The following is a 22,412-nucleotide window of genomic DNA, read 5'->3' as shown; positions in this document are numbered from 1 at the left end:
GGGACACAGAATTTGTACAACAGCAAGAGCCCTAACTGCGGTGACTGCTTACAGATATATGAACTTCTTAAGGGTAGCTGGTATGTTTATATAGCTCATTTTTCAGGTTCCAGAAGAAATACAGTCATTTTAGTAAAGTGCAATAGCTAATTTAATTGTTTAAAATAAGGCTAATGCAGCATGGTTACACAGCTTTCAAAACTGAACTCTGTTTGGCACTTGCTCAAATATTTGTACAGATAATGAGATGGGGACCCAAAACATAGCATGGACATATTGATTATAATCCAAAGCAAGACAAAAGGTCTGGTGCATAAAAAGCCAGCTGCTATAAATCTCAGGTAGACCACACTGTAGTTTATTCTGTTTGTACAGTTTTCATTAATATGTGCCAAAGAAATTTTAGTTATATCATTCTCAAAGGACCTGACTATTAATAGATATAAGGCAGCAAGACAGCTCTACATCTACATGCAAAAAAGTATCTCTCTATAAAAAAGCTGTCAACACCAAAGCATACTTCTGAGTATGAAAAATCAAAGCAAAGCAAACACACCTCCACGTGATGTCAAGCATAACACAGAAATCATTATTGTGGTGCATATTATTATGCTAATAAATGCTTGAGTTTTGACTACTGCACACCATAAATACAGTAACACACTACTACCTGATTTGCCAAGCTTATAGCTTTCAATGCCTTGTCAAGATACAGATTGCAATCCCACTCGAAATAGGCTGTAGCCAACAACCGCAGCACTTTAGCCTGGAAAGAAAAACAAACTGGAAGTTTAAATGCCATCTGAAGAGCAGGAAAAAATAACCACATGTGAACATACATATGAATACAAAAGACTTAAAATTTAAGGTCACGAACAATAAAAGTTCTTTGGGTCAAAAGAATGCCTGCCATCAGTATAACTTATTGCTCAGTTCTGAAGCATATCCAGTCTTCAGCACTGCAACTCACACAGGACATGAATCAACTAGAGTTCAGAGAAGAACAGAAGGGTAGCAAGGAAAATCAGGGATCTGGAAAAAAAAGAGAATGAAAGCAGAAACTGAAGGAACCCAAAGTATAATCTTCACTGAGAGAGGAGAAAAAAAAACAACAAAACACCACAACAACAAAACCACACAACACAAAGACTTACATAATGGCCTTCAAATACACAGATAATTCATATAAGGAGAAAGAGATTAAAATCTTCTCCATATTCACTGTGGGTAGAGGACAGAGGAACACTTACCAGAAATGACACAGATGTGAAGGATGATGCCTTGAAAGAAGAGGGGAAATGGAAGCAAAGCTGGCCTTTCAGGGTCCACTTCAGCCTTACATTCTACAATTTAATTTTTTGAAATAGTAGATTCAAATGTGATTTAAGGGCACCCATCAGTGACTGAACTCTCAGACTGATGCTCATAGCAACTTCGCCAAACTTCATAGCAGACAGTACTGAAGTGGAGGCCAAAGACTGACTGGTCAGGTTTGGCACAGCAGAGGCAGATGATACAGTGGAGTCAGGTCAACAAAATCCTTCTATTTATAAACAGCAATGTCTCTATTTCTTACCTGCATTTCTTTGCCAACAGAATATTTCATGTCCATCTTCCCAATGTCATAACTCTGGCTATCAATGATAAGTGCAAGTTAGAATTGAATGGGATCACAGAGATAAATTCAGTCTTCCGACATGTTCAACACTCCTACCCTTTTCCACTTCTTAACCAGTTAAATCACACAAACTAATCTCAGTACTCACTGACTAGAGAAAATTTTGCCTTCTTTCTAAATCCCCACATTAAAAATTGTGCTCAATCACTGTCTTCAGCCTGCTGTACGACCTTCTATACCATCTCCTATTCAAACATTTCTGTAAGCTTTATCAGTCTGTAAGCTTTATCAGTTTTAACCACAAGGGTTTTGAAGAAGCAAGTGTTCTCACTCTCACCTGACATATAATATGGTCATACACAGCAGTGATACATGATCTGGTCTCAAGATCACAGCAAAACAATAGCAGAGACAGAAACGAAACCTGGGAGTCATGATTTCTCATTCTTTTTCTAAAAGTTAAATGACAGCACAAAGGACCACCCAGTAGAAAGCACAGTGGTAATTCCACTAAACCAGATTTGATCCAAATGCTGTGAATTAAGAACTGTTAGAAAGAAAAACAATAACTGGGCATTTGTTTTCTAATCTAATACATTCTTTACACCACTAGGTGGAGATACATCTCTTTCTCCAGATAATTATTTGCCTTTTGCAAAGGCTTATTTCCTCTTCACATTTTGTCATGAAGACTCAATATTTAATTTTCCACAAGAATAAAATATAAAACAAAAAATAATCTCCAAAGTACCAGCTGTAATTAATTCTAAGCATTTCTACAAATCCTCTTTGGCAACATATGTGACCAAAACTGGTTTTAATTTCATATGTTGCCATTTGTTTTCTTCTGACTAGTTAAAAGAAAATAACAAGAAGAAATAAAAACAAATTTTATGAACTGAGGCTGTGAGCTTGGCATGAGGATACTCTTCCCAATAGCCAACATTTTTTCTTCCTTGGTAGTACATTACTTATTTGGATCCTACCCAAACCACCTCTATTTCTTTTTCACCTTGATGCTTCTGTCTTCCATCGGTCAATGACTTGCTCTCAACAAAGAGACTCCTTTATGAGAAATCCAAATACTGTTTAAAACACATCCACCTAAAACCAGTCAGAAGAATTTGTCTAGTCTTTTCCACAGTTTTGAAATCCCTTCGCTATCACTTATGAGTGACACAAAAACTGGAAAGAGCCTCTTCATAAGAATCATCTTTTTGGAAGAAGTGTTAGGGAGAGAATTGACAAGAACTATGGAAAGACTTTCATTTCAATGGCACGAAAACTGATGTGAAAAGCAGATATAAATGGCAGGCAACAGAGTAAGAGAGTCACTAGGTATATGCTCACCTAATTCAGTTCAGCTACAACCTTGTATTCTCACACTTTAATTAAACCTCTAATTTATCTTGCTCCCCCCTCTCCTTCAAACCTATTTTTACATCTCAAAAGCGGGATTTTGTTTTGTTTGCCTTCACACGTTACCTGAGCCAGAAAGAACTCTGTTCATACTTCTTCCATTCATAGGTTTCCACTCCAAAATTGTAACATAGGATTGACAGGTAGCAGGTCTGCAATAAAAGACTCCTGTTTCTATAACGTACATGTAAAAACATCATTAGACCTTTGGCACTCCAGTCTCTGGTTCTTTAAAATGCATTTTACTTGAAAGATACATCCACTGTTATCACTTCTGACCTTATACAAGGAGATATTGAACATGACTAAAATGGAATTGCAATTGTGTGGGAAAGTGAAGCATCATTAACCAGTCCAGGACACGCAACACAGTGTGATCCTTGAAATATGAGGTAGCATAGTTCCTCAGAAATCTCAGTGAAAGCATTAGAACTGTGTAAAACAACCAATAAAAATTAAAACTTGAGAGGAAAAACTGGAATATTACAACTTCCTTTTCTAAAATGACAAAAATGTTTTACATAGTTAAGTGAACAGGTCTCTATCTCTTCCATGGTAGTTTTCTTCCCAGCACATCTCTTTGGGGTTAAAAAAAGATCATCCACATTACAAGTCTTAAGAGAAAACTGGTTTTGAATGCTTGGTTATTCAGAGCACTACTGCTTTCTGCTTTATCAGCCAGCCCTGGCAATGTCTGTTCATAACAACTTGTCTTTCCTTCGAAATTATTTGTAGCTGTCATATGTCATCCAAAGAAGAGAATGAAAAGCCATTTTATATGCTAACAGGCTACCAATATTTACATCCATTTTGTGTCTGCAGTTAACTTTCTTTTCCAAGTATAAATGATGCTTCTTTCAAGTGACTACAGATTTCAAACCCTCGGGCAAGAAGTAGTGAGGTAGCACAGCATCTTGCTTCAAATTTATTGTTTTTCTCATTGTAATCCAGAGACAAAAGCACAGATTCAGTATGCATGAACAACAACAACAAAAGATCACCCTCAGATGTGAAACCCTTACTTTTCAGAAGTGTATTTATGAACTTTTGCTTTCCAAAACAGAAAGGTTACTGTACTGAAGGTTTCACGCAAAGTGTTTAGCATAATGCTGTGGGCATACTGTGGCATACCCCAGTCATTTACTTGCATGCTTTGAAAAGAAGTATTTCAAAGGATAATTAAAATACTGTTTCAGTGAATTACTGCGTTCAAGAGTAACACTAAATATCCTTATAAAGCTGGTACCTCTCTGAACAACGAATGTCTGAAACAACTTCAGCATTTCGCTCTGCCGGGCAAGAGTTCCCAGTTACGGTTCATAGACTACTGATGATCCACAAGCCGCAAATCCTCAGCTGATCTGTGGTATCACACGTTACCATAACGCAACCACCCCCTTGTGATGTTCTGCAAGTGCTCTCTGGTACAACAGGAGCCTGGACGAGTTAAGGACTGATAGCTACCTAGTGGTACAAAAGTTCTGAAGTCACTCAGCAATCACTCTTTCCTTTTTCCTCATTGTTTAAACACCACCACGAGAAGCAAATTGTCTCTCTCATAATCAGAAACCTTTTCCTTGTCTGCATTGGTGCTCCTGGTTTGTGAAGAGCATTCATCATGAGAAGTTTGATATTATTTAATGCAGGAGTTTAAGCAGAAAGCATGAAATTAAAACTAAATGAGGAATAGTAATGCAAAGATCCCAGTGAGCACTTTCAACAGTTCACAGAGAGAAGCTCTGCTCTTATGTTTCAAATAAAAGCTAGACCCCTGCAACTTAGTCTCTCAGATGCACTGAACAACACTTGCAGATCACAAAAAATAAATTCAACCAGATTAAACTCCAAACATACTTCCCATATTTCCCTTTCAGAATTCACAACTACCCCTTTTAATTTTATTAACTGTACCACAGAAACAGGAACAAAATGATTCCTAAATATTGGGAAAACATTAAAGTAAGCAAATGAAAATAAAAGTGGGAAAGTTTATTCTGATGTAAACATATTAGATTTTTATCTTTGCAAACAAAGAGCTAGTCTGCATATGTTAGAGTTTGTTTTCTCTGGACATTGTTCTGTGACAAAAGAACTATAAAAAACCACAGTTGAGTGCAATGGGAAGCCTCCATTCGTAGCTCTACAGCTTTATGAAGACAAAGATTAGTACTGAGGATAGTGATAGACTTGCCTATCGAAAACTTGCCGAAAACTTAGGAACTCAGCTTTTCTCTTGTCCCATCTGCTTATAGACAAAAATTCACATGGGTACAAGTGAATACGTAATACACAACATCAAGACGTAAAATGCAGCTGGTTCTGTAGAAGAGTAGGTCACTCATTCCGTTTACAAAGCTTTTTGCCTTGCTTGCTGATCTGTCTTCTCTCATTCGTTAGTTTATCGTTCTATTTTGATTGATAAACTTTGGGAAACAAGAATAAAATGAACTTTGAAGACAAAACCCTGCGGTTTTCATGCAAAATTTTTAGTAAGAAAATCTCAAAGAAGCAACCAACTACAGAAGAGATACGCAGCTCAGAGTACTTTAACACATAGAGAGGAAAGCAGATTTTCAAAGTTTGGAATGATAAAGAAAGGATGATTTCACTTACCTCTTTTGGCAATTTCATCAACATATCTTTGCAGCGCTGCACGCACATCACTGCTTTCTGAAAATCCCCCTGAGCAACTGCCTAAGAAAGCAGTAGAGCATGCCAACAAACTGTGCACGACTTGCCTTTAAAATTCATTAAAAGACTGATTCTCTAAAACAGGACTTGGGTTTTTCACATTCAGTAAAGCCAGGTTGGGGATTAGATATCTGTCCTTACAGTGCTACAATAATTCTGTATATTTCTATACATTGCCAGATGACAAAGACTTCCAGAAAAACACTGCAGTGCTCAGGCAGCATTAAAATGACAGATACATGGGAGAAGTTCATTCATATGTTAAGATGATACAACAGTTCAGCAAATCTTAAACCGCCTCTCCAAAAATGTAAAGTCTTCTTTTGTCTCCATGATCAAATTAAAAAATTTGGCCACTGCTTTGGCCTTTTCAGGGAAGCTCTTGAGACTTTTGAAGGTAGTACTTCCCTTGTAGATACTGAGGTCAGTGCTGTTATCAACAAATGGAGGTAACTATATTTTCTCTTATTTACACTCATATGCCGGTAATACTCTATAGCATTGATAAAGTACTCAGAAACTTCAGTCAGGTACACCAATGCCTCACCAAACTTAAAATTTCTAAATTACCTACTCTGAATTATTGCAATTTGTGTTGTTGATCCCCTAGAAAGCCTTTAGCACTTTTTCAGACTTCTCTCATACTGCACTAGGCTTTTTTTTTCCATAATTATCACCATGATTCTTACCTCATTGTATGATGCCAGAGGCTAAGACTTCAACAAAAATATCAAATGTCATAGAACTCACTGTTTCCAGACCTTGTAATTTTATACTGATTCTCTCACTGTTTAAAGCCTTTATATGTGGAAAGCAGCACATATAAGGTCATGGAAGAGAGGGTATCCATGTATAGAAAGATCTCTGTCTTTGATGATGTTCATGAGTTTGTAGTCATGAAAGTTGTGAGCTACAGAAGACTTTGCACCTTTGGCTTATAATATCTATTTGTTAGTTATGAACCTTGGCTATCTGCAGCCATGGTGAATACTATTAATACCTTTGCATACTTTCAATCAGCCTAGTACAGTATGATGAGCATTCCAAAGTGGCTAGTCTTGCTGTGTACATGTTAACAAATGCGGTTTGGAGGACCCAGGTTCTACACCAGTCCTATCCCCTTTCTCCAGTCAAGCACAGGACACCTTTGGAACAGACACATTTATGATTCAGAAAGGCAGCTGTTTGTTTTATAAACAGCCATACTAGCCAAATCATAGAGCAACGAATCTGAACTAGAAGATATAAACACCACAGCAGAAACAACTGCAATAAATTAGGCAAATTAAAAATCACTAAACGATGGCAACACTGAATGCAAACATGAGATCTGCTATCTTACATCTAAGTGAAGGAAATGCAGCCCTCAGCAAGTCTTCAATGCCAAGCATTCATAAATGTAATAACTGGGTCAGAGTTTCCCTCTGTACCCCTACTGACTTATAAGGAAAACTGGAAAGAATACATACTGATTCAGCCTGATAAGAGAGAACTTTGAAGAGGTTCTTCTCCACATCGGCTTTGTGCACATTAATATCTGCTTCACCATCGCTCCCCTTAAGTAACTTTGCATACAGTTTTTCTATACTCTGGAAAACAAAGCATAGGCATCACTCACAGAACTTAGAAATAGCTGTGTTTAGAAGAAATTAAAACTGGAAAAGAACATACGCTCATGGCAGTCTCTAGAAATCCATCGGCGATATCAGCTTTTCCAATATCTATCCATCCTTTCCCAGTTTTCATAGACATCTGAAGGAGCATATAAGTGCTTTGTGAAAATATAGTAACTTTCAAGAAAGGTAATGTTAGATCTCATGTTGATGCACATATCTAACATAGGAAGGGGTATTTCAGTTCTTCAATTTCTGACAAGCGCCTCTCACATCTGATTGAAGTCCTTAACACTCAGATGCATCATAAGACATATGGTGTCCTACTAGACAATATTATAAGATACTGAAATAAATAAATATGCTGCTCATGTAACATTTGACCATATGACAAAGACGTGATGCTAACTGCACTGTCCAGAAATTCCTAACCGTGCTGCCTCTGCAAGGGATCCCCGTGACAATACAGGCTCCCCTTCAACGTGCATGTTCACCAGAACTACAGGGGTATTTTGCTCCCTTTCCAAAGCAACCATGATAGGGTTTGAAGGTTTCCCTTGGCGATCAACTGTACTTGATTGCTCACCCACCGCTGGCCTTACCAAAATCTGTCTTCGAATAGTTCCCTCCGGAGGATCACTGCCTTCACAGAGGCACACCAGTCTGCAAGCAACAAACCGTACTGCAAGAAAACAGCGCAGACATTCCTAAGTTCCCCCTCCTTTTTTTTTCTTTTCCAAAGTCAGGCCCTGCCATATCTGAAAGACTGCTTGTCATTTTAAACTTCAAGAGAGAAAAATTTGGGAGCTTCAGGAGTCAAAGCAGTCTGAATTTTAGCCGAACTGTTTAAGATGGCTTTTTAAGCATTAGAAAAAAAAATATCATCAAAATACCTATTAAATACTTCAGAGAGAGTTTAAGTTAAATGCATAGTATTCAAAGACTTAATTACCTTGCCTGTGCTAACAGTTAACGTGTCTTGAGCGCCTCAAAATAGCCTTCAGCACAATACGGAAATGAAGTTTCATACTCTTTACATTTTGAAAGTAAAAAGCAAAAATATTTTCAGGCCTTCCTTATACGCAAGGGGTGGAAAGATACCACTTAAAGTATTTAAAATAGCCTCTCCCTGGCCCTTCAGCTGTGATACAAGATCTGAGAACATTACACTCTACAATTATTACTTATTTTATGTACACTTACCCTTTTCCCTCTACCCAATATAATTTATATGATGCAGATTATACATAATTTTGACTGTAATCCCTCAAGACAAAGATGTAGGCCAGATACTGCAATCCTGCAGAACCACATGAAGAACAGGTTGAGGGAAAAGACCAAAAGCTCATTTTGCTTTCCCTGAGCCCGGCTCCTGGCTCCAAGCAAACCCACCTGGCTAAGGTAGGCAAGTCAAAAGGGGATCCAGAGGTTTTCTGTATGTAAACATTGATGAGATAGTTTCATTAAAGAAACAACCCCACTTGATATAAATTAAGTGACCAACAGTCTAAAACGTACATTTATTTTATTTACATACGCTTTTAGATTAAAACCATAGCATTAGAAGACAAATCAGTTTCCTTTGGTCACATCACCTCTTTACTGATGCTCTGGCACAGAAAAGGGGAGGGATAAGAATGCCTACGCAGATTCTGTGTCACAATGAGATCACTATTACACTAGGATGCTCCTTCCAGAACTGTTTATACAAGCCCAGCTGTATATTTTCATCTGCCTACACCCTATCTCCAAAGATCCAAACAAATCTACAGCACCATGAATATAGAACACATACGTACATTTAGCTCTTTGCTCATCATTGACCACAGAACCCGTGTGCTTGGTCACAGTCCAGTTCCACAGGTTTATTGCACCCTCTTCAACCTGAGCAGGAGAATTCCATTAGATTTAATTTTGTCCTGGATTTGGGTAACATTGAAATTCACTACTGGAAATAATCTTTTATGTGTATCGCAGTAATGACGTGTCCACATGTTTGTGCAACTTCCTTTTACATTGCAGTCAAAGGTATATGTTTTCCATTAAACAGTTCCATGATCCTACAGGGAGATCAGGGATTGTGACCTGAAAACAGCATGTTGAATGGACCACGTAGCATTTCTTCAGCTAAAAGTAGAGATCATTCTTTTCTACAGATCCATGATTTCAGAATTACAAGCAGCTGGCAGGAAGCACATACTCTTTTCATATGTATATTTTGTAAGATATATTCAGTGTTATAAAAGACTATTTTACATCTTCTAAAAACATGAGAGCACTTCTAAGTTGAAGCAAGGTAAGAAAGAACACGACTGTGTAAATCCCAGGCTGACAAGACCTGAAGCTAAAAAGAATTAATTAATCCTATGACCAACAGCACATATGTGTCACATCATCCACCAGTGCCTTCAGCTCCAATTTGAAATTATGTGAAATTATGTGTAACCACCAATTCTGTAAGTAAAGTGATGAACTTCAGGAACATTCCCGTATGTTCTGAACCAAATCCCACTAATCTGTCATATTACTGAAATGTCCTAGCCTATGTTTCTATCAAGTCCTTTTCTAATCTTAGCAAAACATGACCCCACTCTGTCTGTCCAGGGTGAAGTTTTCTCACAAAGATTCATAGATACCGAATTTGTGAAATAGTACATGACCATGTCCAAAACACAACTGATTCACTGGCAGCTTTCAGAATATATTATGTACATGTTAAACAAATGTCACAGAATTTGAAGGGATTAGAAAAAAAATACAAGAATTGTATGAGGTTTTAACATACTTACAGTAAGGCTTCACCTCTTTTTCCTATCAAAATGAAAACTAAGCAGTTTAATTATTTTAAACATTGAGAAACTTCTGATATTAGCAATAAAAAAGAACGAAGGCTACTGACTATATACTCTTGTTAAAAAAGGCCTTCATAAAGACAATAAGCTCCTTGAAGGGCAGCACTTTCCATCACTTCACATCCTAGTTTCCATAGCAGATCTGGCCTAAAAATGCACTCCTGCCTAACTAGGAGACATTTTAAGGCCCCTTTTATTGAAAAGATCAGATTACAAATTAATATCTCCTTTCTTTACAAATAATTTAGCTCAACTGATTAAAGAAGATGCCAGTTCTATGCTCCCATATTTCTTTACAGACTGCACAAAGCATACTTTCTGGTGTGCCACTTGCTAACCCATCTTGGTCTTTGTCACAAATTTAGGAGTTTCAAAATCAGTCTTCTTTAGATGACAATTGCTATGAGTTATATCTCTCTTCAAAATATAACTTCAGATTAAAAGGTTGACCAATATCTCAGTTGGTCTTGTTTTTATTCCTGATTCATGTATTACTCATCAGACTTCTTTTTGAAAAAGGCCTTTTAAAGTACACTACATTGTAAAAACTCCTCTAGAGGAAATACACTGAAGGAAAAAAAAAACATTACTAACAACAGTCTAACCCGCTTTTATAATGTATGAAAATAGGTACTTCCGACTCCAATACTGTGTGCTGGGTTTATCAGGCAGTTAAAACATTCACTTGTTTCTTCCTCTTCAAGCATCTGCTGTCACTGTCTGAACCCCTGCACAGGACAAAAAGGACCTCTCCTCTACCCAGTACCAAACTCTCAATGCATCAGTGCTCTACACTTGCATTTCTACTTGAAATTACAATTAAATACTACCATAAAATCGTCATAATAAAAACCTTAACATTATTAAGTCACCAGTAACTTTTTCCATTATGATGCTCAGTTTTTGGATCAATATTTTGCTTTGACATTTTAAATGTAGTATCTTCCACTTTATTTTGGACTTTCGCTCTGTTCAGTTAAAAGATGCAAAAATAACAAACTCTTGTCCTTAGATCCCAACAGCGCTAAAGTTACAGATTAGAGATGAGGGCAGGGGCTGGATGAGGGCAGGGGCTGGCAGAGCTGCGGGAGCCACAGCCACCGACCTGGGCGAGCGCTATCGCGGGGGGCGAAACACATGAACGCCCCGGTTCTTCAGGCGGGTCGGAGAGGTGTCCCGGGCCGGAAGGCCGGGGCTCAACCTCAGCCGCCCCCCCACCCTCCTCAGAGATGTTGCCCGCCGCCTGGAAGAGCTGCTCGGTGAGGGCGGCGATGCGGGACGGGGCCTCTTCCCTCAGCAGCTCCCGTACCAGCCCTGGAAGACAGGACGAGAAGGGCGTAAGACACAACCTGGGCTCCCAGGGAAGGCAGCCCTGGCCCCACAGCAGACGGCACCTTCCACGGCCACCAGACGCGCTCCCGCCATGGCGGGGCCGCCCCTCAGCGCCGCTCTGAGGTGACCCGGGGCGGGAACGGCGCCGCTGCACACGCGCGGCGCCGCAGAGCATGCCGGACCCGGCGCCGCGGCGGGACCGAACCCAACTCTGGCGGTGGCTCCGCATGCCCATTGGGTGTCCGGCGCTACCGCCCCGCCTCCCCGCCTAGAGTGACAGGCGCCGGGGCCAGTCGGATGGCGCGGCGGACCGGCTCCCCCGCTCGCCGTCCGGTGGGCGCCGCGGCCGTTCTGGAAGGATCCCGGGAGCGGGGCCCGGCCGGGCGCAGGAGAGATGTCGGGGCTGCTCCACACGACCCTGAGCGGGCTCAACAGCGACTCCTACTGCGAGATCAGCCAGTACCGCGACCAGCACTTCCGGGTGCGCCCGGGCCTGAGGCGCGGGGGTGGGGGCGGTGGGGCCCGGGCAGGGCGGGGGTGGAGCGGCCTCTGACAGCGCGGGCGGGGCCCGGAGCAAGGACGGGCGAGCGGGAGGTGCCGGCCGGGGCGGCAGGAGTGCTAAAGCCGCTGCCTGCTCCCCTCAGGGTAGCAAGCAACTGCAGGAGAAATCCCTGAAGATTTCCTCTACGCTGTACGTTGGCAACTTGTCCTTCTACACCACCGAGGAGCAGATCCAGGAGCTCTTCTCCAAGTGCGGGGATGTCAAGAGGATCGTCATGGGGCTGGACAAGATCAAGAAAACCCCCTGTGGCTTCTGCTTTGTGGAGTATCCTTTCCGGTTCCCTGTTACTGCCAGCCCGTGTGCGGTTGCCACCTTTAGTTCCTCTGCACAGCAAACTCAGCTGTACTGCTGTGGAAAACCTGACAAGCAGTGATAGTCATAGAATCATTTTGGTTGGAAGAGACCCTCAAGATCACAGAGTCCAACCGTAACCTAACTCTGGCACTAAACCAGGTCCCTAAAAACTTTGTCTAAATGCCTTTTAAACCCCTCCAGGGACGGTGACTCCAGCACTTTCCTGGGCAGCCTGTTCCAGTGCTTTACAACACTTTCCGTTAATAAATTTTTTCCTAATATCTAATCTGAACCTTGCCTGTTGCAACTTGAGGCCGTTTCCTCTTGTCTTGCAACTTGGGAGAGGAGACCAACCCCCTCCATGGTACAATGTCCTTTCAGGCAGTTGTAGAGAGCCATAAGGTCTCCCCTCAGCCTCCTGTTCTCCAGGCTGAACAGCCCCAGTTCCCTCCTGAGACTTGTCAGGTGCTTTCTACCAGGTGCTGCCCTTCCAGCCTTGCTGCTTCCCCACCACCATCTTAATTGAGAGACATACTGTACAGTGGTGCTGTGTACGAAAAGCATTACTGCTGCTGTGCTTGCTGGAGAAGGCAGAGAGTTCCTTTAATTTGTTAATTTCTTTAATGATTTTAGGGCCAAAATAAGAACTGTTACAATCGTCAGTCTTAGCTCTTGCCTGACCAGGGCACATGTTCACTTTCTCACTTTAACTTTACACCTGAATGAAGCAGCAGAATAAGCATTGGCGGTATTCCCAAGCACAGGGTACACGCTTGTACAAGTTGTACTGTGAGCTGTCTTTGCAAAGCTCTCCAGTGAGGCCTGTGCTTCTTGTTCAAACTGAGTCAAATTTCACATAAAAAAGGCACATGATAGATTTCTGGCGCTTAACAGGTTATTAACATATTTGTTTAATCTACTGCTGAAATAAGTGATTCTTGTCTGCGCAGGTACTAACATTAAAGTTCAGAATGCTGTCTGAGTGGGAACTATTTTTAGCTTTGATTTATAGAAACGCAGTTTTCGATCCTATAGAGAAAGCAGGAAGAGTAGAAAGGGCTGGAAGGCAGAGTTTTTCTACTTCTCAGATACAATAGTTCTCTCTTCTATTTTCTTTGTCCCCAACAAAATAACACACTTAGTTCTCCTTATAGTATGCTTCAGGTACTACACAAGAGCAGATGCTGAACACGCAATGCGATTTATCAATGGCACACGGCTAGATGACCGCATCATTCGAACTGACTGGGATGCAGGGTTTAAGGAGGGGCGACAGTACGGAAGAGGGAAGACTGGAGGACAGGTAAAAGCAATACCAGTTCGTACCTTGAATTTGATGCCCCTAAGATTGTGTTCAGCTTTGCTGCTTTTGTCCCATGCAGAGCAATGTGTAGACTGTAAAGAGCTGATCTGAACTTCAGCCACCCCCAGGTTGTTTTGATAGCTGATGCCTGGTGTTAAAAGCTAGAAACAGAACTGAAGGCCATTCCTGTCTGGGACTCCAGACTTCCGCAATGCAAACAGAATCTTCCCTAATCTAAGCTAGTATTCTTAACATGACGCAGAATTTGAATGGAGGGGGCCAGTGTAGCTGCTAGGCCAATCTCATAATGCAGCTGTTTGCCCCAGCATGAAGGTGTGAGGTTGCTTTGCAGGTTTCCAAGGTGGAGGGGAGAAAATATTCTGGAGGCCATGCCTGGCAATTCAGAAAGCTGGAGTGCAAAGCTGAATGGAAGTGTTTTGGGGTCTTCTTTGCCTCCTGTCTAAAAAGACCTCAGCCATCACATAGATCCTAATTTGTAATTTTCACCACCTTTTTTGTGGCTTATTTGAACAGATTTTAAAGGAGGGAGTCAAAGTGTTTCTAACCTGAACTTCAGTTCCCCACCAACTGAGCAAGGAGGGGGTGATGATTCTGAAGTCTAGGCAGTGCAGGGTACTAATATCTGTGTTACTGCTGTACTCCAGGTACGAGATGAGTACCGGACAGACTACGATGTGGGAAGAGGTGGCTTTGGCAAGATCATTCAGATGCAGAAGGCAAATCATCAGCCTGCGATCTATTAATTTCCTCGTGGGTCCTAGCTCATAGAGGGCTCTGTCCTTCCAGAGCTAGCCCTGTTCTTGGATTTAGGATCGGGGTAGGGAGTGAGATCCAATTTCCAGCAGAAGGTGACCCTCCTTAGACTGTGGATATACATGTATTCATTCCCCTTCCTTCTGGGCTAGAGAGGATGTTCTGTGCTGATACAGGGCAACAAGGGAAGGAAAAATGGACAGCTCTGCAGGATTCTGGGTAAGAAGAAATGCAGCTTTTCACACAGACTTTGTGCTATGCCATACTCTTCATGTTGCAGCTAAGCAGGTGACTTCCTCCAAGCTGCAACCACAGCCATGGTTGCTCTCAAATGGAACTTCTTAAAAGCTTACTGCCATCGGAGCCCTCCAGGTGTCTGGGCATCTTATGAGGATGCACAAGAGATTCAGGTTTCTCATTTACAACCTCATCTGCTTACAAAGCAGTATTGCTCTTTGGATGGAGAAGTGAAACAAGGCCTTGTCATCTGCGTGGAGGTGCTTATCTCCACATTTAACCCTTGGGCTGGTCAGGGCCTGCAGAGCATTTCTCCTTATGATGCCCCCAGTGCTGCCTGGCTTTTCAGATCCTCACTGTTTGGTGTGATTTGTTAAAAGTTTAATTTTTTAAATAAACAGTTGTATTGGATCTGGCTGAGTTGGAGTTATTATCCCCCTAACAGCCCTTACAGCGCTGTGCTGTGTGTTGATAGCTGGAAGGTGGTGATAACACAGCAGGGATTTGGCTTCTGCTGAGCAGTATCTCACGTCAAGGCTCTCTCCAACATTTGCTCGTCATCAGTAGGCTGGGGAGGGCAAGATCTTGGGAGGGGACAGATCCAGGACAGCTGACCGCAGCTGACCAACGGGATATTCCATACCACATGATATCTGCTCAGCAATAAAAGCTAAGAGAAAGGAGTGGGGGTGGGGAGGGCATTTGTTACTACAACATTTGTCTTCTGAAGCAACCACTGTGCCTACTGAAGCCCTACTTCCTGGGGAGTGGCTGGACATCTGCTGATGGGAAATAATAAATCTTTTGGTTTCATTTACTTCTGCATGTGGCCTCGTTTTTGCTGTATTAAACTGCCTTTATCTTGACCTATGATTTCCATCTTATTTTCTGTCCCAATCCTGCTGAGAAGGAGAGTGACAAGAGCAGCTTGGGGAGCACCTGGCATCCAGCCAAGGTCAACCCACTACAGTCCCTTTTGGCACCCAGGGTGGGACATGAGCCAAGGGCAGTGTTGTAATAAGCAGGCTATGGCTATAGTAGTTACTAAGTAGCAAGCTTCTGTGCCGGTCATGGGGTTTATTGGCTCTACTGCTTATCTGTGTTTTGCTGAGCTTGGGAACACGTTAGTACAAGCGGTAGCTGTGTGCTTTGTGCTCGCGTTCATGGCCCCTGTGCTGGGCAAGCTGTCTGACAAGATGAGGGAATACGTCTCCTTCCTACTTGGGGCTGATGTGGGTGGTTTTATTATGCAGATTCCCAAGGTCCTTGCTCACCCTTATGTGAGCTGTTTAATACTACTAGTTAACACTTTGGGCATATTACAGAATTTGTGGAATCTGGTGTCATCTGGTGTAAAAGGAGACAACTTTTGGGTGAGGTGATACGGCAGTGTGCCCTGAGGAGGCTGGTCCCTGAGGGGCAGGGTGTGAGTTCTTCTGCGTCTTATTTCCTGCCCGCGGTGCTGCTGAGGAGGGGAGTGATAGAGCAGCTTGGTGGGCACCTGGTGTCCGGTCAGGGTCAACCTGCTACAACAGCGAGTCCTGTACCTGTTGCAGTTTGCGCATCAAAACCACTTGCTCTATCACACAAACTGGGGGGCAACATCTCCTGTTGTGTGTTAATGCTGCTGTCACTTGCAAACACAAAGATGGACACTAAAAGGGGGTGCAAGTTTTGCTCTTTTTCTCTCAGCTTCCACCTTGATGCTGCCTTTTCCTCCTCTTCAGTTTTGCAATAGCTGATGGCTGATGTCAGAAGGAAGTTGCTTATAAAGTGAACAGCTGCTCTGAATATGACAAGTCCTTATATCTCACATCGGTAGGTTCTAGGAGAACTTTCTCTATTCTGTCATGTCTTCCACAATCAGAGGAGTGTATAAAGCAAAGCAAAGGCCCACTCTGCGTTTCAGAGAGGACGGAACCAGGAACTCCCCTGTGTTTATGACAGACTTTCTTCCCATTTTAAGAAGAGCATCGCTGACACTCTCTAACCTGTTCTTAGGATGCAAACTACAGAGCAGAGGAGTTGAAAACCCTTTCTGATCTGTCCCAAAGAACCTCTTTCTGATCTGTCCCAAAGAACCTCTCAGCTATGGCAGGTGATTCCATTGAACAAGTTAAATTCTGTCTGTAAATTTGGTTTGTATTATGTAAATAATAGCAGCTGGTCCCTGCCCAATAATGTGTAATTGTGATTTTTCATGCATTACCTCATCCAAGATAATAGAAACTGTTTCACACCCATCTGCAGACCAGGCATACAATTTAAATTAATTTAATACTCACATTACCCTGAAGTGTTGATAACTGGGGGGAGGGAGGGTGTTACATTTCATTTGTTGAAATGTGTCCTACCTGTTTGTTTTCCAAGTCAGATTGCTGTGCCTGTACAACTGTCACAGTTCTTGAAGGAACGGCATGTTTAGTCTTCAGCAGGTTTAAGCAATGACAGCTTTGAGAAACCTGTGAAGCGGCTCCCCCTGACATGCAGTGAAAAGGAGCAGGACATTTGACTTAAGAGCAAAAAATACAAGCAGTCATCTGTCCAGCCTGGCACAGCAGCATGAGGCCCTTCATGGAGAATATGAATTACAGAGGGAATAATTGCCTGGGCAAACACAGCAGGGAAATGGGAAAACTTAAGGAAGACAGGGAGAGATGTCAGCCATTAAATTCTAGGATTAGCAAAGGAATCTCTTGTGTATGAGGTAGGGAAACATAAGGCAAGCTTTCCATTTGCTCCTGGAAGAGCCTGGTGTGGCCAATTGGACACACCAGTTCTATGTATGTGACAGAACATGCAGAGATCTGTTCGGCCAGGTACCTGGGCTGTTTTATGACTGCAGGAGGCATCAGTCCCTATTTTTGCAAGATACTGTGATTTTGGCTCTACACAGATCTCCCTGTCACATTCACTTCAGTCTGGAGGAAGAGTGGTCTCCTTCAGCGAGTCCCAAACCAGAGCTAGCAATCTATGCACCTTTCCTCTTTCAACATAACCTTTGCAAAGAGATTTGTGCAGACTTTTTTCAAATACATGTATTTGCCTAAAAGAACCCATCTCAAATACTGCAGCTGTAGTAGATGTCAGGATTCCCTTCCTCCTACAGCAATCCCAGACAGAACCAAAGAGATGAGAAAGTTTACAAGTCATTAGGTGCTCCCAGCCCGTGGCCTGTGCTGCCATGTGTAGGTACCCACATGGCACTATGCTGCAGCAGTCAGAAGAGATGTCCTTGCCAAGAGTGTTCCCAAGCACAGTGGCTGCCAGGATCCTGGAGCAGCCTCTCCTGCCCTGGCCGGGCTCCTGGCATGGCACACTCTGTGCCCAGAAGACTCAGGCTCCAGGGCTGCTTTTCAGACACCTTTCATCAGCACACAAAGGTCCTACATTAAGAGAGAAAACCCTTTGTCCTCTTGTTGCTGGGGCAGCACCAAGCTGGGCAGTGCAGCGAACAGACCGAGAGACTTCATGAGACCCAAGAGAAACCAGGTACGGCTTAGCAGCAAACAAGTGGCTGCCTCTCCAGGTCGTGAGGTGTTAACGTGCTGGACGGAGAGGCCATGTTCCCTGACCGACAGGCAAGCTTTTTCTGCAAAGACCCCTGATGCTGAGTTCAGGCCAGCACCAACCAAAGGAGCTTAAACCACCCTTCAGGCTTCCTGTGGCATCAGGACTTGGATTCCAGCGAGTTTCTGCTGGATTCCTTGTAATCTGTGGAGACTCTCTCCCTCCATGACAGAGAACAGAATAAAGTGGAGCAGTTTTGCCAGGAAATGTTGCTCCTTCTCAGGCTTCTTGGCCACGCTCTCACTCAGGAACACCACAGTCAAAGCTATCTGCACTGAGGAGTGGAAGAGGCAGGCTGTGGTTTTCATTCAGTGTGAGTGTTCAGCTTTTGGAGTCCCCTTTGATTCTGTAATAAATCTGAGCAAACTTCAGAGCTGTCAGATGAATGGCAACATTACAACTGTGGTGTCTCCCAGACGCTTCCAGCCACTGATGCCCTCAGAAGACCCTGATTGGCTTCCTCTCCCATTTGTGTCATATGGGATCCCACACTTTGCCAAACACCCCAGAGTGGGATGCACCAGGCCTGGCATCACAGTACTGGTAGATGAGATGGACCATCTCACCCTCTACACCACAGAAGCAGTAGACCAACTCATCTGGGTGGTCACTGTCAAACCCTAAGAAATGAATCCTCTTCCCAGCCATTTTCTCCTCTGCCAGAGCTGCCATCAGCTTCATGTGTGGGCACTAGCATAGCCTGCTCAGCGCCAGAAAAGCATAGCTGGAGCCCATACTGACCAAACTGGGGACCTGGATCTAGTCCATGGGCACCTGTGTGTGCTGCGCCCGAGCCCAGTGCATCACCAGCCTCCCTGTCCCTATCCCATTGCCTGCCTCAACATCAGGAACACCACCTTGATCTTCTTGGCCCCCTTCACATAGTCTTTGCTATCATGAACACAGTGGGCAGCAGTGAGGATGCGCTGCTCAGACACCAGCACAGCCGTGCAGCCTGTGGACGTCCCCACAGTGGCAGAGAAGGGGTAGTTCATCAGCAAGTGGTTCCCAGTGATGGAAAATCACTTGTCTGTGCCATAAATCTGCCACTTGTGTCATACATGCCACTTCACTGTCTCTTCTCTGCACCACTCTACCAGCGGACTCGCTTCCACCATGGCGAGGGTGTGGGTTCCATTGGGATAAACCCTCTCATAAGAGAGTTATTTCTGGAAGTCCTCAGGGCCCAGGACAGACTCCTGCTGGGTGCAGGTGTCGCTGCAGTGTGTTGTCAGCTTCAGGATGGGCTGTGACAAGAACTGCCTTTTGGTGAGTTGCAGCACAGACTGGGGAACAGGAGTGGGAACCAGGCTACCAGCTGCAGCACTGGCAAGAGAAGAGAGCAAGAGAAGAGCAACCACCTGGCAGCGAGTCATTGTGCCAGACCTACAAAAGCAAAGCAAGGAAAGCGTTAAGCCTGCACGATTAGAGAGCTGGCCATCTGCCACAGCTCAGGGTTGTGAGTATTATAGGCCACTCACAGTCTCATACCATCTACTGGGTCATGCATACTTAAGCTGTTAACCACAGAAAGTAGAAAGGCTGGGACCTGCCTGGAGCTGGGTGAGTAAGGAGAGATAGTAATCTCACCCAGCACTGGCTCTGCTCTCCTGAACAGTGAGGCCCTACAGTGCAACCCAAGATTGATGCAGAAACACCACAAGCTGATGAGTTTTCTCCGTTGCACCAGTAACCCCATCTAGCCCAGGGTGTATTCCCCAGATTCCAGGGCTAGAGCCCTGCTGATGGATGCATCCCACTGAGCAGCTGCCACATCTCCACTCCACCAGCTGGTCACCTGTGGGGAGGAGGATCTGACAGTACCTGCTTGCTGGTGCTGCAGGGAAGAAAAATGCACATTAACTCCTTGGGTTGAAGTATTTGATGTCACAGGGCAGTGCAGACAAGCCAGCCTATTTTAACTCCTAAGCACATCATTGTATCCAATTTACAGTTTACTCTGCTGCTATATCCACGTGCCAGGGCCATCCTTGCTCTGGCAGGGGCACGGTGCAGGGGACAGGTTCAGTAGTGCCAGCTCTCCTTCCAACCGCTCAGCAACACAGCCCTCCATCTCCATCCTGTCCTAAGCCTGTGTAGCCACACGGGCTCCTCTCAGCAGCCTCCCCAAAGGCTCTTCCTCAGCAAGCAGCTGGTGCACAGAGAGAGCTGCTCCGATCCCACCTCCACTGGGAAAGCCCTTTGTTCCCTGAAGGTAACCGGGGTCTGCACTGGACATGCAGCAGTGCAGGGGGTTATGAAAGTCACAGGGGATGGGCTGGAGCCAAATGGGGAGAGGGCCTGAGACCCACCAGCTCTCTGCACTCCCTGACCCCCCCGTGCTGCATCCCCAGTATGGCCCACAGCAAGAGCATGTCATCACTGCCATGCTGCCCCAACTGCCTGCCCCTCAGCATGGTTGGGGCCAAACGCAGCCAGAGCCAACAGCCCTCCAGCTCCCCTTTAAATCCAGGTGGGATGACAAGAGGGGAACCACAAACCAAGCCCTGGCTGTAGCCCCAAGAGGGGCCTGTCTGAGCAGCCCCCACAGCATTACAGCCAGCAGGACAGCACTGAAACAGGAGCCAGCCCTCCCTGCTGCCTGCACTTGTGCCCAGTCTGCCTGGCACCCATGCTGGAGCAGAGGCACAGTCAGGGGAGCAGCTCCAAGCTTGTTTGGCTCTCTCCAGGGCTCTGCCAGCCGTTCTGCCGGGGCTGGAGCTGCCTCAGGGAGGCCTATGGCTGGGCGGCAGGCAAGAACACAGCCTGTGCTGTGAATTTGGATGGAAACTCCCTGGCTGACGAGGCAAACGACAAGCAGCTGCGTGCAAGGCTGGGGACCAGGCCCCTCAGTGGCAAAGCCAGGATGTGCTTTTTGCTGCATTTTCTCAACCCTGAAAATGGCCCCTTCCAGGCTGGCACGGGATGGGAAAGCACACCCTGCAGCCTCCAGCACCTGACAGCCTTCACCCAGGAACACACTTCCATCCGGGCCCCTCTCTGCACGATGGAGCCCTGGGTTGCTCTCACAGCATCTCAGCAGCCCACACGCAGGCTGGTACAGCAGCAGCACGGGCTGCTCCCTTGTGCCAGCAACATGCTGGGGCTCAGGCTGGGTGTTATTCACCCACGAACTGATGCACCGAGATGTACAATAACACCAGTGGGGCCTGGGAAAGGCAGAGGCACTGCCTGGCGGAGGATGCAGTGCCATCCCTGGCAGCTCTGCCAGCTGGGGTGGGGCAGAAGGAGGCAGATGGCAGAAGGATGCAGAGTCCCAGGGTTGGGGCAGGCAGCCAAGGATAGGGTGCCCAGCACAGGGCACGAGAGTGAACAGGGTGCCCAGCACGAGACCCAGGGGTAGACAGGGCTGCTGTGCTCTCTCCAGCACCTGCACCCATGGCAGGATGCCACCAGCCCACCACACTGGCATGGACTGGTGGTTGCCAGACAGCTGCTTCCCTGCTGGGCTGTCCCAGTGGGAGCTGCTCAGGGCTTCCAGTACCCCACTCTATGTCTGGAGCTCTGCCAGTCCCAATGGGTGCCCAGGATGGGACGTCAGTGCTCAGTGGGATGGCCTGGAGCCAGGCACAGACATGCCCATGGGCATGAACAGACCCACACACAGCCATGGGTGTGGACATGCACACATGCATGGGGACATGTGCACAAAGCAAGGCATGAGAGGCTGCAGCAGTGCCAAGCCACGGGGTGAGAGCTGCAGCCGTTATCACTGCCCCATTGCCTGCTAGGCTTGGGCAACAGCACCTGAACCCAGGTGCATGGATGTTGGGGGCACTGCGGGCTCAGCAGGTCCCCATGTGCTGCCCCCAGCCAGAAGATACCCACCAGGCAGGGTGATGGGACCCAGTGCAGCACACCGAGCCACTGGCATGACCTGGAGAGCTGGAAGCACCTGCAAGGAGCCAGTAGCAAGAGTCAGCTGCACCTGAGGGCTGGAGCTGGAGGCTCTGGCAGGGCACCCTGGCCCAGGGCAGCAGGACAGGCAGTGCCCGGCATGGGGCCAGAGCAGGTGCTGCAGCACTGTCCCCCCAGGCACAGTCCTGGGGCAGGGTTGAGCTCTAGCCCAGGGCCCAAGCAGAGCTGATGGTGTGGGGGCCCTCACCACTGACCGTGCAGTGACTCT

General features: G+C 45.1%; 2 protein-coding genes and 1 pseudogene across 4 annotated transcripts in view; 1 reads left to right on the top strand and 2 right to left on the bottom strand.

The window, feature by feature from the left end:
- Positions 1-11,893, bottom strand: part of TEX11 (testis expressed 11) — a 33,608-nt gene extending 21,715 nt beyond the window's left edge. Inside the window, exons 1-10 of one of the 3 annotated variants that reach the window (XM_065846871.2) lie at positions 11,588-11,724; positions 11,299-11,507; positions 9,141-9,225; positions 7,944-8,023; positions 7,400-7,480; positions 7,198-7,317; positions 5,651-5,731; positions 3,104-3,189; positions 1,577-1,634; positions 671-766 (exon numbers count right to left, since the gene is read on the bottom strand). In XM_065846871.2, the coding sequence (XP_065702943.1) occupies positions 671-766; positions 1,577-1,634; positions 3,104-3,189; positions 5,651-5,731; positions 7,198-7,317; positions 7,400-7,480; positions 7,944-8,023; positions 9,141-9,225; positions 11,299-11,507; positions 11,588-11,618 (927 nt within the window). In that variant the 5' untranslated portion in view covers positions 11,619-11,724. Of the gene's footprint in view, positions 1-670; positions 767-1,576; positions 1,635-3,103; positions 3,190-5,650; positions 5,732-7,197; positions 7,318-7,399; positions 7,481-7,943; positions 8,024-9,140; positions 9,226-11,298 lie in introns of all 3 variants that reach the window. The other 2 variants (XM_065846870.2, XM_065846872.2) reach the window with 2 other exon arrangements.
- Positions 11,824-15,106, top strand: LOC136106237 (nuclear cap-binding protein subunit 2). Its single transcript, XM_065846479.2, has 4 exons — positions 11,824-12,006; positions 12,170-12,351; positions 13,546-13,684; positions 14,350-15,106. The coding sequence occupies exons 1-4, from the start codon at positions 11,920-11,922 to the stop codon at positions 14,446-14,448; spliced, it is 507 nt and encodes a 168-aa protein (XP_065702551.1). The 5' UTR covers positions 11,824-11,919; the 3' UTR covers positions 14,449-15,106.
- Positions 15,107-18,586: 3,480 nt separating this feature from the next.
- LOC136106113 (serine protease 23-like) lies at positions 18,587-19,641 on the bottom strand (annotated as a pseudogene).
- Positions 19,642-22,412: the final 2,771 nt, after the last annotated feature.

Source organism: Patagioenas fasciata, chromosome 11 (assembly GCF_037038585.1).
Source record: "Patagioenas fasciata isolate bPatFas1 chromosome 11, bPatFas1.hap1, whole genome shotgun sequence".
In the NCBI taxonomy this organism is placed as follows: Eukaryota; Metazoa; Chordata; class Aves; order Columbiformes; family Columbidae; genus Patagioenas; species Patagioenas fasciata.
This window is presented reverse-complemented; position numbering and strand designations above follow the sequence as displayed.

What these genes read in the sequence shown, in the direction of transcription:
- LOC136106237 (XM_065846479.2), top strand. Translation starts at nt 11,920, where the DNA reads ATGTCGGGGCTGCTCCACACGACCCTGAGCGGGCTCAACAGCGACTCC. An exon ending in ACCGCGACCAGCACTTCCGG is followed by an intron (nt 12,007 to 12,169) that starts GTGCGCCCGGGC and finishes TGCTCCCCTCAG; the next exon opens with GGTAGCAAGCAACTGCAGGA. An exon ending in GAGGGAAGACTGGAGGACAG is followed by an intron (nt 13,685 to 14,349) that starts GTAAAAGCAATA and finishes GCTGTACTCCAG; the next exon opens with GTACGAGATGAGTACCGGAC.